General features: G+C 41.4%; 1 protein-coding gene and 2 long non-coding RNA genes across 5 annotated transcripts; 1 reads left to right on the top strand and 2 right to left on the bottom strand.

The window, feature by feature from the left end:
• Positions 1 to 2389: 2389 nt before the first annotated feature.
• On the bottom strand, positions 2390 to 2919 carry LOC146707343 (uncharacterized). The gene is made up of 3 exons (XR_014921061.1): positions 2881 to 2919; positions 2649 to 2813; positions 2390 to 2530 (listed from the first exon to the last, which is right to left on the bottom strand). It is a non-coding gene; the product is annotated as an uncharacterized LOC146707343 (long non-coding RNA).
• An 8-nt stretch (positions 2920 to 2927) lies between these two features.
• LOC146707342 (uncharacterized) lies at positions 2928 to 5343 on the bottom strand. Of its 2 annotated transcripts, none has more exons than XR_014921062.1 (4): positions 5265 to 5343; positions 4140 to 4323; positions 3758 to 3870; positions 2928 to 3011 (listed from the first exon to the last, which is right to left on the bottom strand). It is a non-coding gene; the product is annotated as an uncharacterized LOC146707342 (long non-coding RNA). The 2 variants fall into 2 exon arrangements; XR_014921063.1 differs by having other exon boundaries at positions 3775 to 3870.
• Positions 5344 to 10669: 5326 nt separating this feature from the next.
• Positions 10670 to 14629, top strand: LOC146707341 (putative E3 ubiquitin-protein ligase HERC4). 2 transcript variants are annotated; one of them, XM_085458659.1, is made up of 3 exons: positions 10670 to 10888; positions 12140 to 12242; positions 13968 to 14629. In XM_085458659.1, exons 1-3 carry the CDS (start codon positions 10670 to 10672, stop codon positions 14177 to 14179), a joined length of 534 nt encoding a protein of 177 aa, XP_085314785.1. In that variant the 3' UTR covers positions 14180 to 14629. The 2 variants fall into 2 exon arrangements, 1 of the variants encoding a protein (XP_085314785.1); XR_014920820.1 differs by lacking the exons at positions 10670 to 10888; positions 13968 to 14629 and adding an exon at positions 11575 to 11754 and having other exon boundaries at positions 12140 to 12286.
• Positions 14630 to 14981: the final 352 nt, after the last annotated feature.

Below are 14981 nucleotides of genomic sequence, written 5' to 3'. Positions count from 1 at the left end.
TTTCCTCATTTGGGGTCCTGCAACAGTTTGTGCTGCTAATTAAAATAGATCATTCAGCTGTCCTGTAAACCTCTAACTCTTGCCAGCCAACAAGACAAAGTGGTAGTTTACAAGGACAGAGGACCACAGTTGTTAGATGTTTGTCAATTAATGGCAAGATCAGAGAGCAGGAACCCAACAAACTCAAGAAGTCTCAGGGGCAGAAGGCAAAACTGCAGGAGAGGTGGAAGGTCCCAAATTGGTCCCTATATGTGTCAGGAGCTGTCACTGCAAAACTCATTCCCTGGGGAATACTGTGTAATTGAAATATTATACATTTGAGAAAATGTGGAAAAATATCAATTACTTACTCACTACTTATGTAATGTTGATTTTATGTTTCTCTTGTTATAAAATACACTCAAAGTATTGACTTTTTAAAAATGCAGTGTTTTATTTGATTCATCTAACCTGTGAAAACTTTTTTTTGTGGAGCTGATAAACAGATCAAAGAGTAGAAACAATTTGTAAAATCAAGTTGTAACAGTATACAAACGAGTTAGTAAAAACCTGGCATATCATAATGATTCAAATAACCCCAGTTATCGTGAGTTGTCTTGACAATGGGTAGTCAGAGAAAAATAGAAAAAAAAAATAGAAAGATTTTACTTATACCTGAAGGATGGCTCAGTAAAAAAGTGGTGAAATCTCTAAACAACATTGACTTTTGCATTAAATAACCAGCTTCTGAGATCAAGAACTATAATAATGGTGCCCTCTGGTGGACATGTCCCCAACTGCTTCACAAGTTAAAGAAGGACTCTGTGTCAGTTCATATCTGACAGGTCACCAAGTGTTTATTTATGTATTTATTTAAATCAGAGAATATGTCACTGTTTTTGATGCAGCTGTGATGGCATCAGCCACACATGGGTAAATCAGGCCATTTGTTCACTTTATTAGTTTGTTTTGCAGTTTTCTTCTTTAATATAATTCATTAATCATTTGGTTAAACCTAACACTGATATTATGAAAATGTTTTCTGTTATATTAATTATGTTTCTCTTTCTTTGAGTTATCTTGTTTTGGTTGGTGGTTGTTTCCTGTCTGGGCAAAAGGCATGGCTGAGGACTCAAAATGCCTGCTCAGAAGGACCAACCATGTGCTTATCAGGAACAGGAGTGGTTTAGGTTTACTTGTGTTATTTTGTGCTTAGTTGATGTTACTGTGTTTTTGTTTTGTGTGTAAATGGTTAGGCCAAACCACTATAAAAGCTATGTCTTTGTAATTAGGTCAGTTTGTGAGTTAAGGTGTGTCCACTTTTAAGTTTCTGGAAATTACTTTTTGTAGAGTTATATGAATATGAATATTCCATGCAAGTGTATACAGCACAAGTGTGTGTGATGATACAGAAGGTATTTGTATTTTCCTTTAAATGTTTTTCAGGCCGGACACACACAATACAAGTACAAAGAAGATTCAAAGGAAGAGGAAGGAAGTTTAGTTTTAGTTTCAAAGCTGCTTAAAGTGTGAAACCAGTCAACATGAAACAGCAGTCATTCCGTCCCCCTCACCTTCACTCTGACAAAGAGGACTGTTCAGTTTGACCGATGACTTACTTTGTCTCTTTTATGGTTCAAGCTTTTACTTTTAGCTTTAGGCTTAAGGCCTGGACTACAACAATCATGATGTTGAGGACACTGAGGTCATATTTATTCCTGATGTACAGTACTTCAGATTTTTCAGAGATTAATTAATGAACGCTCAAAAAGAGAGATAATAAAGAAAGATAACAAAGCTGTTTACTAATGAAAGCACTAAGGCTGGAACGATAAGCCACACCCAGCAGGCATATCGAAGGGTCAGGAGTGCATGAGGTTGTAATTTGCTGCAATAAGTTGACGAGTTAAACCACCAGAGGCCAGCAGAGCTCGGAGCAGAGCGGGCAGCCAGGCTGAGCACGGAGCAGAGGTTGAAGGTCGCAAACTGACATCCACGTCTTCCAGAGAGCCCAGACCTCCTGCTGCAAACAGACTGCACCAACCGTTGTCTCCCACCAAGCTGTTGTAGGACAGATCCAGTGCACGGAGTGAGGAGAGACAGCCCCGTCTGCACACGGCAGCTGCACAGAGGAAGAGGACCCATTGATAACTGATCACTTTATGCCTGTTCACTTTACTGTTTTGTTCACAATGTTTCTGATGGAGACAAAAATAACACCGAATAGTTTCATTGTTTTGTTTTATACGACAGCTACAGATGCTGGCAGCATGAAATAAATGAAAGAAATATCAATTTCCTTCAGGCTTTACTTGTCTTAATATACATTTATGCAGCCTAATGATCCACTACAGACCAAAAAAGAAAAAGTATAATGTCATTGTGTGTTAGTTACCCAGATGTAGCATGTCATCAGTGGTGAGCTCGCAGCTGCAAAGACGGAGCTCGCTGACGACTGATGGCTGCAGAGCATCCAGCAGGAGCGCCAAGTGACCGCCAACCACTTTACACCAGGAAATATCCACCGTGCGCAGATAGGACACCGCCAGGGCTGATGCATAAACACAAAGTTTTCACCATTTCAGGCTAGAGGGTGGAAGAGGTATTCGGGGAGAATGACTTGAAGGAAAACTTCTATAAATAAACAAGTGTGTGTGTGTGTGTGTTACCCAGAGCAGTGAAGGACTCGTTGCTCATGTAGCAGCTGTTGAATGGCAGCCGCCTCATTTGTGTCGCAGGGAGGGCGGAGACCAGCAGGTGGACCACACCTCCCACTTCCTTATTGGATGACACATCAAGCTCGGTCAGTGCAGTGAGAGAGGGCAGCACCTGGACTGAAAAACAACGAGTCACATGACTGCTGCAGCGAGCATGCGATTAGTGAGATTGGTAGCAACTGACTCAGAGCCTCTAGATCATCTCGCGTGAGGCAACACAGGTATCCTCTGCTCTTCAGTTAGTTCATCAAATACCTCCCAAAACATCTGTATGGTGGGGTGGCGGTCATGATATCTCCAACCATAACTTGTGTTCTGAAAACAGTGAAAATGACTGTTATAATCATAGAGTTTGTAAGGTCAGGCATACACTATGTTGCCAAAAGTATTCCCTAACACATCCAAATCATTCAATTAATGTGTTCCAATCACTTCCATGGACACAGGTGTATTAGATCAAGCACCTAGGCATGCAGACTACTTCTACAAACATGTGTGAAAGGACGAGTCGCTCTCAGGAACTGAATGAATTCCAGCATGGTAATGTGATAGGATGCACCAGTGCAACAAGTCCAGTCATGAAATTTCCTCGCTATTAAATATTCCATAGTCAGCTGTTAGTGATATTATAACAAAGTGGAAGTAATTGGAAATGACAGCGAGTCAGCTGATGCTAAGGCTCATAGTGCACTTAAGTCACCAATATCTGCAGTCTGCTGTTGTTACAGATGTCCAAACTTCATTGGTTTCCATGGCTGAGCAGCTGCATCCCAGCCTTACACTGACAAACACAATGCAAAGCGTCAGATGGAGTGATTTAAGCATCTCAACACTGGACTCTAAAGCAGTGGAGATGTGTTTACTGGAGTGACGAATCACACTTCTCTGACTGGCAATCCGATGGATGTGTCAGGGTTTGGTGGTTGCCAGAAGTACTTGTCTGACTGCACTGTGCCAAGTGTAAAGTGTGGGCATGTGTGCACATGGCTGGGCACCAGTGCACAATACAAGGTCCATAAAGACATGGATGAGTGAGTTTGGTGTAGAAGAACTGGACTAGCCTGCACAGAGTCCTGACCTCAACCTGATAGAACATCTTTGGGATGAATTAGAGCAGCAACTGTGAGCCTGGCCTTCTCCTCCAACGTCAGTGTCTGACACCATAAATGCACCTCTGGAAGAATAGTCAAAAAATTCCCATAAACACACCTAAACCTTGTGGAAAGCTTTCCCAGAAGAGTGGAAGCAGTTATAGCTGCGAAGGGTGGGCTGACTATTATATTATACTATCATACAAAAGTCTGGATTAAGACTGAGATGTGACTCAAGTTCATATTTGTGTTAAAGCAGCCGACTGAATGCTTTTGGCAGTATGCAGTACACAGTTATTGTGCTACAGGACAGCTGTGAAACTACAGCCTGTGTCTGTTTGGCTGACTGTACCTGTTTGAACTTTTCCCAGTCATGCACGTCCTGGCCGACCAGCACTCCCTGCAGCTCCTCTGGTCGAAACAGCCTCACCAAATCCTGCTCACACACCAGGAAGAAGCCTCGCTTGAACTCCTGGAACAGACTCTCCACTGATGTGTTGAAGGCATGATTCACATAGGCCTCCACAAACTCCTTCCTGTTTAGGAGGGAAAATGTTAAATTAGCAAACATTTCACAGAGATAAAGGTGCTGCAGATGAACCTCACAAACACTTCATGTTTTATATTTACCTCATATTAAGACCTACTAAGGACCTGATTGTTTTTAATTATGTCCTGATACATAAAACCTGAGAGCTCACATAACTGCATATGCTCAGAATAGACAGCACACATGGATACAAATTACTGCCTTGCAGCAGCAATCTTCAGACCATCACTATGAGCTCCATACAAGGTTACACTGTTCCTGTTATTAACAGCAGGGGGCACTATCAGCCACAGACTGGGAGCCAGATATGCTCTGCTGGTGCCTCATTGTTACAGAGGAAAGACTCTATAGTGAGAAACAGCTGAGGGGGAAACACTGATCTGGAAACGTCTGAGTGTTACAGAGGATATACATAGCACTGTGGTTCAGTGTCACACAATCACAAACAAATACAGCAAAGTACTAAAAAGGGTGTTGCCTCCAAAGATTGCTTTTACTGGTTTGGAGCTTAGGAGGCTTAATAACAACAGGCATGAATGAAGACAGATCAGAACAGCTGTTTGATCACAGCATCCAGTACCAACACAATCATCCACACTCAAGAGCCTGTTGGCTTCAGAGTCAGCAGCTGAATGTCTAAAATATCAAATGTCATTTTTGGTCCATCAGCTACAGCATGAACTGCTTAAAGTGAGAAGCAGCCTGAAGCCCGACAGATTCATCTTTCCAGACTGAAAATATCTCAGAGTGAACCGAGTGGTGCGTTTTCAGGGTGATCTCACAAAGTCAAATCCCTTTAATGATGTTCTGTCCTGTCTTCCTCTATCAAAAGCACACAAACACTATAAAACATTGTTTCGGTGCTTTGGGGTTTTGTTTTCTACACAGAGGTATAGCACGACTAGACCCTAAAGGCAGGCTGCTCACCTACAACCAGCTCACGAACATCTTTCCAATGGAGCTCGCTGCCCTTCTCGTGGATGAGGGTCACTGTGATCCTCCGCTGGATCCCCTGCAGCAAACATAACAGGAGCTCAGGATCACAGTGAGCACAGCTAGAGCAACATTACGCTTTAAAAGAAGATATTCAACTGTGTACAAAGGAAGCAGTTACCACTGTGTGAGTAATAAGGAAACAACATGTGCACCAATCCTGTACCTGGGGAGCACTTGCTGAACCTTCTTGGTACCAGCCAGGTGAGCGCTGATATCTGGACACTTCACAGCTCGAGAGCGCTCCATGAGGAGACGAGCATCCCAGCTCTGCAATGGAAAACAGACAATGAATTCTCTGCTTTTTATCATTAGATGTATTTCTGTATTAAAAAATTCCGTTTATTGGGCCACTTTGTGCTAGAAGAATTTTTCCAGCATAAAATAGCCTCTATCATTTCACTAACTAACTTATTTCACTGCTGCTAATGACGTTTCACAAACTGTCACAGGTTTTTTAGCTTCGTTCGTATAAACTTTCTTGTGGTTGAGATTCTCGAGAAAACAGCCAGCACACTGAGCAGCAGAGGGTGACAACAGTTGGTTTATAATACGCTGAGATTTGACAGACAGAGACAGAAGAATGAAGGAGAACAACACAGAGTCACGCTATCAAGGAGAACCTGGACGGTAGATTCAGCAGTTTGGCTTGAAGCTTGCAAACTGTTTTAACTTGTTATGTCCGATTAAGTTTTCCTTCCAGGATGCTCGCCAGTTTTCTTTCACTTGTTTCCTGCCAGCAGAATGCATACACAGCTGCAGTAACTACACACAATGTTGCAGAAAACATGGAGCAGCAACAAACATGTGTTGGTCTCTAATCACCCATTCAAACTCACACAGCGACAGGTCTGTGGTCACTTATATCAGCCAATCAGGGCTAGACTTGGTGTTGCTTAGCAGGGAAAGAAATAAACTCAATGATAATGACGCTCCAGTTTCTCATGAATACGAATCACTTTAAGCAAGTCTGCAGGTTTCATTTAGTGTTTTTAACTAAACTCTTTGATGTAATCATTCTGAGTGCAAATCAAAAGTTGGACCTGTTCAGAAGTGTAGTTGTCGGGCATGTAACCGTTCCTGAAACACGCCACAGTTTGCCGTCCCTGAAGTGAAAGTGACACAAAAGACACAATCCATGTCGACACACAGCGACCTCCATCTCCTCTTCATCCAGTTTGGAGGCCTTCCTTGAAGTCTCTCGTGCTGCTGTCCACTGGGAATCCCCACATGTGCCTCTTCCCCGTGTCTACGACATGTAACAAATATAATAAAATAGCAAGAAATTATAAAGTAAATGACAAGATTTTCCATTTACTCTAATTTAACAGTAGTCATCTTGCAGAAGACAGTCGTTTGGTTACTATAGTAAAAACTATTATGTCACACAAACACAAACACAAAGAACATCAACAATGAGCACCTTTCTTTTTGCTGAAAGTGATATAGCTTTCTGTTACCATCAACTGAAACCGCCAACATTTCAGGTGTGCATGCTGGGCAGCTGAAGCTGACATCACAGCACAGCTGCTCTTCCTCATCAAGAAAGCTGTGCTGCAGTGCATCGCTTTTGGCACGCCCAGTCTGTATGTACAGAAACATAACAGAGGAGTAAATATTTGCATCTGCTTATTGAAAAACAATATCAAAGAAATACTTCACTCAGCCTTCCCCCACACTTGCAGTTGCTTGCAAAAGTATTCGCCCCCTCAGATCTGTGGCAAGATCTGAAACTGCTGTTCACAAACGCTGTCCATCTAATCTGACTGAGCTGGAGCTGTTTTGCAAAGAAGAATGGGCAAAGATTTCAGTCTCTAGATGTGCAAAGCTGGTAGAGACAGACCCTAAAAGACTGGCAGCTGTAACTGCAGCAAAAGGTGGTTCTACAAAGTATTGAGTCAGGGGGCTGAATAATTACGCACACCCCACTTTGCAGTTATTTATTTGTAAAAAATGTTTGGAATCATGTATGATTTTCCTTCCACTTCTCACGTGTGCACCACTTTGTGTTGGTCTTTCACGTGGAATTCCAATAAAATTGATTCATGTTTGTGGCTGTAATGTGACAAAATGTGGAAAAGTTCAAGGGGGCCGAATACTTTTGCAAGCCACTGTAGTACCACGCTCCAACAGTTTTGCAAACTAGAGGCCATCCTGCTACACATAAAATATATCAGTGTCATAAATGTTAGTTTAGTCACGTGTTTGTTTATTATCCTTATTGTTTTATCTGGGACTGTTTGCAAACATCTCAGAGAGAGGAGACACCAGCATCTGAACAGAGACTCAAACCAGCAACCTGCAGCTCCCTGCTTGGCTGCTCCAGTTTTCTCCTCTCTCATGTTGCCCACCAGTGATTTCTAGCTGCCCACCCACACAGCAGGCTAGAATATGCACTGAGCCTCAGCACCATGGTTGCAATACTTGGACATGTTTTCTTTATTAAATAATGAACCAGACCCCAAAAAGTAAACAGCTGTTATTGCTAGGCAACGGGAGCAGCATTTGGTGATGCAGCACCTGACATTCCTGACCATGTGGGCGGAGCATGCATGGAATGGAATGTTTTGTAGAACTGTGCAACACAAGCACTTAGTTACAGCATTTTTCATTTTATCCAGACACAGCTAGAGACACATCTACAGCAGCATCTCTGTGCAGGACAGACGACGGTTGAAGAAAAAAACACATCGAAAACTTCACTTCTCTACAAAACTTTGGTTCCTTTGTTTAAAAGGCCAAAATGAATCAAGGGAGATCGAGAAGAGGATTGGTGAGTGCGTCACCATACAGTACAGAACAGTCTGAGCTGATTAAACTACGAGAAGAATTTCAAATAATACAGGCTGAAAATGTCAAATTAAAAGAAGTGGCAGAAGAATCAAGAGGAGAAGCTAAAAATTCAAAGTTTGAAACCGAAGTAGTATTGAAGGAATTACTGCATGTGGGTCTAAAGCTTAAAGGAGAGAAGATGGGAAAACAACAAGCAGAAAATGAGAATGAAAACATCAAGAAAGAACTGTTGGAAGCTCAAAAAGCATTGCAGGAAGAGAAAAGCACAGCACAAGAAGCTAAAAATAAATATCAAACTGCAAAGAAGGAGGCAGAAAATGTGATGCAGGAATTACAGGAGGTGCAGGAAGCTTTTGAAGGGGAGAAAAGGAAAATGCAGTTGGCAGCACAAGAAGCTGAAAATGTAACGGCTGAAGCTGAAATACTCAGGAAGGAATTACTGCATGTAAAGCAACAACTTGAAGAGGAGAAAAAACGTAAACACGAGGCAGAAAATGAGATTGAAAATATGAAGAAAGAATTGTTGGAAGCTCAAAAAGTGTTGGAGGAAGAGAAATTTAAAATACAGGAAGCAAAGAAAGAAATGGAAAATACAAAGAGTTTCACTCAAAACATGAGGAAGAAGTTGCTGGAAACAGAGGAAGAAATAGAAAAAGAGACACATGGAAAATGGGAGGCAAAACAGGAAAGTGAAACTCTGAAGAAGAAACTGATGAAAGTGCAAGAAGAACTTGCAGAAGAGAAAATTGAGTTGAAGGTATTCAAGAAAGAAACGACAGCCTCTGAGGTGACCAAGAAAGGCTGCAAAGATGCACTTAAAGAAATGCAAAAGCACAAAAAGGAAGCTAAAGAGCTCCTGAAACAGAAAGTCAAACTGGCCAAACAGCAGCTGAAAGAAGCATTTAAAGACGCCGAGGAGCAGCTAAACAAAACCTTAAAAGAGCTGAAGGCAAAAGAAAAAGAAAAGAAAGCCGAGGACAGGAGTGGATTCTGGAGCAGACTGCTGAGAAAAAACTGACCCAGCAGCATCAAGTTTAAGGAGAGCAATAGTTTCTTCCTCCTTCCCCCTCTCTCAACCTTTCTTTCACAAAAATCCCCCCAAACTTGACTTGGGACGTTTGTTTGTTTTTAAAAACTCTATTCTGAATACATGTACTGAAATACACAAATAAAATTGCCATAACTTGACCTCACGTTGCCGGCTTCTTTTCTTGTGTGTCTGTGGATGTAAAACAGTAACACACTTTCTGCTCTGTGTGTTTTTAATTGTAAATAAATGCAATATATCTTCATTTTAAAAACTTCTGCTCTAAATCTTTTTTTAGCAAAATGCTTTTTTTGCCCCTTCCTGATTTCTTATGTTTTAACATGTTTGTTACATTTACATGTTTCCGATTTCAAGTGTTAACACAGATGGTCAGAGACAGAGGTCTGGACAGCTCTTTCCCTTTATTTGTATTTATTCAGGTTATTTTTATACTCAAAAATCCATCCACAAGCTTCAACGCGTCCAGAACTCTGCTGCCCGTATCATCACCAGGACCCTGCGGCTTTTAGTCAGGTGCGGCTTTTCTATAGATTGTCCATGATTTTTGTGATATCGTAAGACGATTTGTTTTGTTTGTTCCGCTGTTGTACGGCACTACGTTGCCTGGCGGAAGGATCGGGGTTCAAGAGTGGTATGTTGGTCACATGTCCATCCGCCAGGCAACATAGTGCCGTACAAGTAGCGCGAAAAACAAACTTCAAAGTAGCGCTATGCGTTCAGCGGGAGTCGTGGATGACGAGCGGCGATAAACTTGCGAAAAGCAAGTTGTGCTCAACTCTACCGGTGGATTCTGACAGCGTGGAAAAGTGTGCAAACATCCACGATCACCAACGGATTTCGAAGGGCTGGACTGCTGCATGATGAAGAGGAGGACACCGCCACGGCCCTTCAGAGGGTGTTCGACTCCGACACTGACAATGACAATGAGGATTATCTTTGGTTTTGAAAGTGACAACGAAGGAAAGAAGCTGAGAGTGGATGACGAAGCCATCCTGAGCCTGTTCGTTTCCGACACTGGAGAAGAGGACTTTGGTGGTTTTAGTGCGCAGGAAGATGGTGGTGAATGACTGACTTTTCTTCTTGTTAAAGCCGTGTCACTGCACCTGAGCCTAAAAGGTAGTCTGAATCTATTTTTCTGGTGTGCTGTAGGTTACTGTTATGTACTACATTTGTTACTCATTTATGAAGCACAGCACATGTGCAAATATGTACCCATAACTTGATTTTCAAAATATTAATAAAAGGGGTGTGTCTCCAAACAGCCATCTCTTTCCTGACAATTCGCTTTGTGCATATTCTCTTACATATGATAAGTCAATATTGAAACACCTGCGGCTTTTGGTCAGGTGCGGCTAATGTATGTACAAAACAGGATTTTCCCCTGATTTTAGCTTGTGCGGCTAATATTCAGGTGCGCTTTGTAGTCTGGGAAATACGGTAAGCATATAAAACATGAAGTGTTTGTGAGGTTCATCTGCAGCACCTTTGTCTCTGTGAAATGTTTGCTAATTTAACATTTTCCCTCCTAAACAGGAAGGAGTTTGTGGAGGCCTATGTGAATCATGCCTTCAACACATCAGTGGAGAGTCTGTTCCAGGAGTTCAAGCGAGGCTTCTTCCTGGTGTGTGAGCAGGATTTGGTGAGGCTGTTTCGACCAGAGGAGCTGCAGGGAGTGCTGGTCGGCCAGGACGTGCATGACTGGGAAAAGTTCAAACAGGTACAGTCAGCCAAACAGACACAGGCTGTAGTTTCACAGCTGTCCTGTAGCACAATAACTGTGTACTGCATACTGCCAAAAGCATTCAGCCGGCTGCTTTAACACAAATATGAACTTGAGTCACATCTCAGTCTTAATCCAGACTTTTGTATGATAGTATAATATAATAGTCAGCCCACCCTTCGCAGCTATAACTGCTTCCACTCTTCTGGAAAAGCTTTCCACAAGGTTTAGGTGTGTTTATGGGAATTTTTTGACTATTCTTCCAGAGGTGCATTTATGGTGTCAGACACTGATGTTGGAGGAGAAGGCCTGGCTCACAGTTGCTGCTCTAATTCATCCCAAATATGTTCTATCAGGGTGAGGTCAGGACTCTGTGCAGGCTAGTCCAGTTCTTCTACACCAAACTCACTCATCCATGTCTTTATGGACCTTGTATTGTGCACTGGTGCCCAGCCATGTTGGAACAGAAAGTGGCCATCCCCAAACTGGAAGCATGAAATTGTCTTGATATGCTGAAGCATTAAGAGTTCCTTTCATCGGCACTAAGGGGGCGAACCCAACTCCCGATAAACAGCCCCACAACAAAACCGCCCCTCCACCACACTTTACACTTGGCACAGTGCAGTCAGACAAGTACTTCTGGCAACCACCAAACCCTGACACATCCATCGGAGTCAGAGAAGTGTGATTCGTCACTCCAGTAAACACATCTCCACTGCTTTAGAGTCCAGTGTTGAGATGCTTAAATCACTCCATCTGACGCTTTGCATTGTGTTTGTCAGTGTAAGGCTGGGATGCAGCTGCTCAGCCATGGAAACCAATGAAGTTTGGACATCTGTAACAACAGCAGACTGCAGATATTGGTGACTTAAGTGCACTATGAGCCTTAGCATCAGCTGACTCACTGTCATTTCCAATTACTTCCACTTTGTTATAATATCACTAACAGCTGACTATGGAATATTTAATAGCGAGGAAATTTCATGACTGGACTTGTTGCACTGGTGCATCCTATCACATTACCATGCTGGAATTCATTCAGTTCCTGAGAGCGACTCGTCCTTTCACACATGTTTGTAGAAGTAGTCTGCATGCCTAGGTGCTTGATCTAATACACCTGTGTCCATGGAAGTGATTGGAACACATTAATTGAATGATTTGGATGTGTTAGGGAATACTTTTGGCAACATAGTGTATGCCTGACCTTACAAACTCTATGATTATAACAGTCATTTTCACTGTTTTCAGAACACAAGTTATGGTTGGAGATATCATGACCGCCACCCCACCATACAGATGTTTTGGGAGGTATTTGATGAACTAACTGAAGAGCAGAGGAAAGATTTCCTTCGTAAGTACTTGCTGAAGCCTCCGTTATGATATGTTACTGAAATCACACTGTATCATATAAAACATTAGATTTTTCTGCACTTTACCAAGATACATTAGAGAGCAGCATTGTTCTGATTAATACACTGTAAAGCTGCTTTATGGTTGAGTTAGTCATCAAAAACGTATGCCAAGGAAAGTGGGCCGAAATTCCTCCCAAAGCTATGTAAAGATTCGTTACCAGTTATCACAAACACTTGACTGCAGTTCTTGCTGCCAGGATGCTTCCACCAGTTAATACATTTAGAGCTCCATTGCTTTTTCACATAGGGCCAGCTAGGCTTGAATATTTTTTCCCTTAATGAATGAAATGATAAATTAACAATTGTGTTTTGTATTTACTTATTACACATAAATGTGACAAATATGCAAAAATATCCAATGCAGTTTGCATACAGGCCCAACAGAGGAGTGGAGGACACACTTTTGACTTTACTAAATCTAATTCTTAAACATGTAGAGAGTAAAGGGACTTTTGCAAGACTTCTTTTCATTGATTTTTCTTCGGCTTTTAATACAATACAGCCCCATATTTTAATTAAAAGACTTTTAGAACAGTTTGAAATCAGGAAAAACCTGGTGGGCTGGATTTTAGATTTTCTAACTGACAGGTCGCAAAGAGTGAGAATAAATGGGGTTCTGTCTGACCCAGTGTTCTCCTCCACAGGTTCTCCTCAAGGGTGCGTCCTATCGCCCTTATTATTCACTCTCTATACAAATATGTGTCAGGGCAGACATGAAAACAGGGTCATTATTAAATATGCAGATGACTCTGTTATTGTCAGCTTACTGAAAGAGGGTGAAATTAACCACGGTCCAGTCATTGATGACTTTGTTCAGTGGTGTGAGGAGTCTTATCTCCAGCTGAACATATCTAAAACAAAAGACATGGTTGTTGATTTTAGGAAGCAACAAAATGGGCAAGCAGTTACTTTAATTAAAGGTCAGAAAATAGAGCAAGTACAATCATATAAATATCTTGGGACCATAATAAATGAAAAACTGAACTTTGATCAAAATTGCAAATCAGTTTGTAAAAAGGGTCACCAGCACCTTTATTGCCTTAGGAAACTTGTTCATTTCCACATTGACCAAAAAATTTTAACTTTGTTTTATCGTTCTTTTATTGAGTCTGTTTTATCCTTTTGTTTGGTGGCATGGTTTGGTCAGACCTCTGTCACAGAGAAAAACTCTCTAAATCAGATAGTGAGATGGTCCAGTCGTCTGATAGGTGAGCCACAGTCTTGTTTAGCCTCCCTGTACTCTAAGCAGGTACAGAGGATGGCTTTATCAATCCTTAAAAATGGTTCCCATCCTCTAAGGGGTGAATTTCAGCTTCTTCCCTCAGGACGGAGGTTTCTATTTCCGAGATGCAGGACAAAGCGTTATAAAAATAGCTTTGTCCCCGTTGCTGTCACTGAATTAAATAAGAACTGTTTTTGATTCGAAATATTAAAGTATGTGTCACAGTGAGTTTTATATATTTACTAGGTATGTGTGTTTTTAAAGGGATGTCAAATGCTGTCATTTTTCTGTAAAGCAAATTTACCTTGCCTTTAGGTATAAATAAAGTTACCTTACTTTTTCCTGTGATGTGATGATGATATGTATATGTATAGGTATGTAAAAGTTTTCAAAAAATATAAGATAAGTAAAATGATATTTTCTTTCCATTGCTGTTCTTCAGGGTTCCTGACTGGTTACAGGAGAGCTCCTATTCTTGGCATCGACCAGGTCAAGATGAAGGTTTTTGCTATTCAGAGCAGCACCTGTGAGCAGCACTTCCCTGAGTCAGAGACATGTCACTCTAATCTGTATCTGCCTTTTTACTCAACTAAGGAGATCATGCGAGACAGACTGACAGAGGCCCTGCTAGCAGATACAGATTTCACACTGTGATGCTGGATCGTATGCAGCTCTAAAGGAGCGTGCACTGTGTCTGAGCCGAGGAGGAGGGATGAGATTTATTTGTACTCTTGGAACTCATCTTCTTTTTCTGTGGTACCTCAGGATAATTTACACTGTGCATTACAATAATATTACACTATAGCAAATGCAAAAAATTCAACATCCCTACATAAGACAGCTGTGTAACAGCATCAGCATCATAAGGCACTTTAGAATTATCTGACTTTTCTTAATATGTCATAATTTATCCAATAATTTAAGTTACTGCTGCATTATAATTCTTATGAATCAAATCTAATTTTTATGCTCAGACAAACATGAACAGGAGAATGTATTGCTTTATAACTACTATATTGCTATAAACATCTGACTATGTAATACAATCCAATAGAGCACTTCTGTATTATTTATCACTTTATTCTTTGTGTTTTGTTTAATTCTGGTGGGGTTGAATTATTTCCAATAATAAATCTTTAACATATGTAACATTGGTTATTTGTTGGAACAATAAAAATGTGTATTTTACACTAAACATTGCTTACCTGGTGTCAGTAAATCCCTAATTACTGCAGTCTGAGGTTTGCTTAACACGATTTGAAGAAGCAAGAGTACAGTAGTACTGTACTCTTGGCGGACGTGATTAAGGATGCCGTGCAGGTGCGTCCGCCCTCCCTGCACGGCACCGCAGGCCACGCCCCACCGCATACCCCCATCGCCCGACTGAGGCCGGGGAGCCATCCGGTTGAAATGTTAAAAGAATGTTGGAAATTTGATCAGAATACAGTAAAAATGA

Source organism: Copadichromis virginalis, linkage group LG6 (assembly GCF_057382275.1).
Source record: "Copadichromis virginalis isolate Kocher_CV1m ecotype Utaka linkage group LG6, C_Virginalis_male_GT1.1, whole genome shotgun sequence".
Lineage (NCBI taxonomy): Eukaryota > Metazoa > Chordata > Actinopteri > Cichliformes > Cichlidae > Copadichromis > Copadichromis virginalis.
Note: the sequence above shows the minus strand (reverse complement) of the source record. Positions and strands in the feature narration are given on the sequence as shown.

Bases quoted from the DNA above. Each gene is read 5' to 3' on its own strand.
- LOC146707341 (XM_085458659.1), top strand. From the start codon at position 10,670: ATGTTTGCTAATTTAACATTTTCCCTCCTAAACAGGAAGGAGTTTGTG. The intron at 10,889-12,139 runs GTACAGTCAGCC...CACTGTTTTCAG, and splicing joins ACTGGGAAAAGTTCAAACAG to AACACAAGTTATGGTTGGAG. The intron at 12,243-13,967 runs GTAAGTACTTGC...GCTGTTCTTCAG, and splicing joins GCAGAGGAAAGATTTCCTTC to GGTTCCTGACTGGTTACAGG.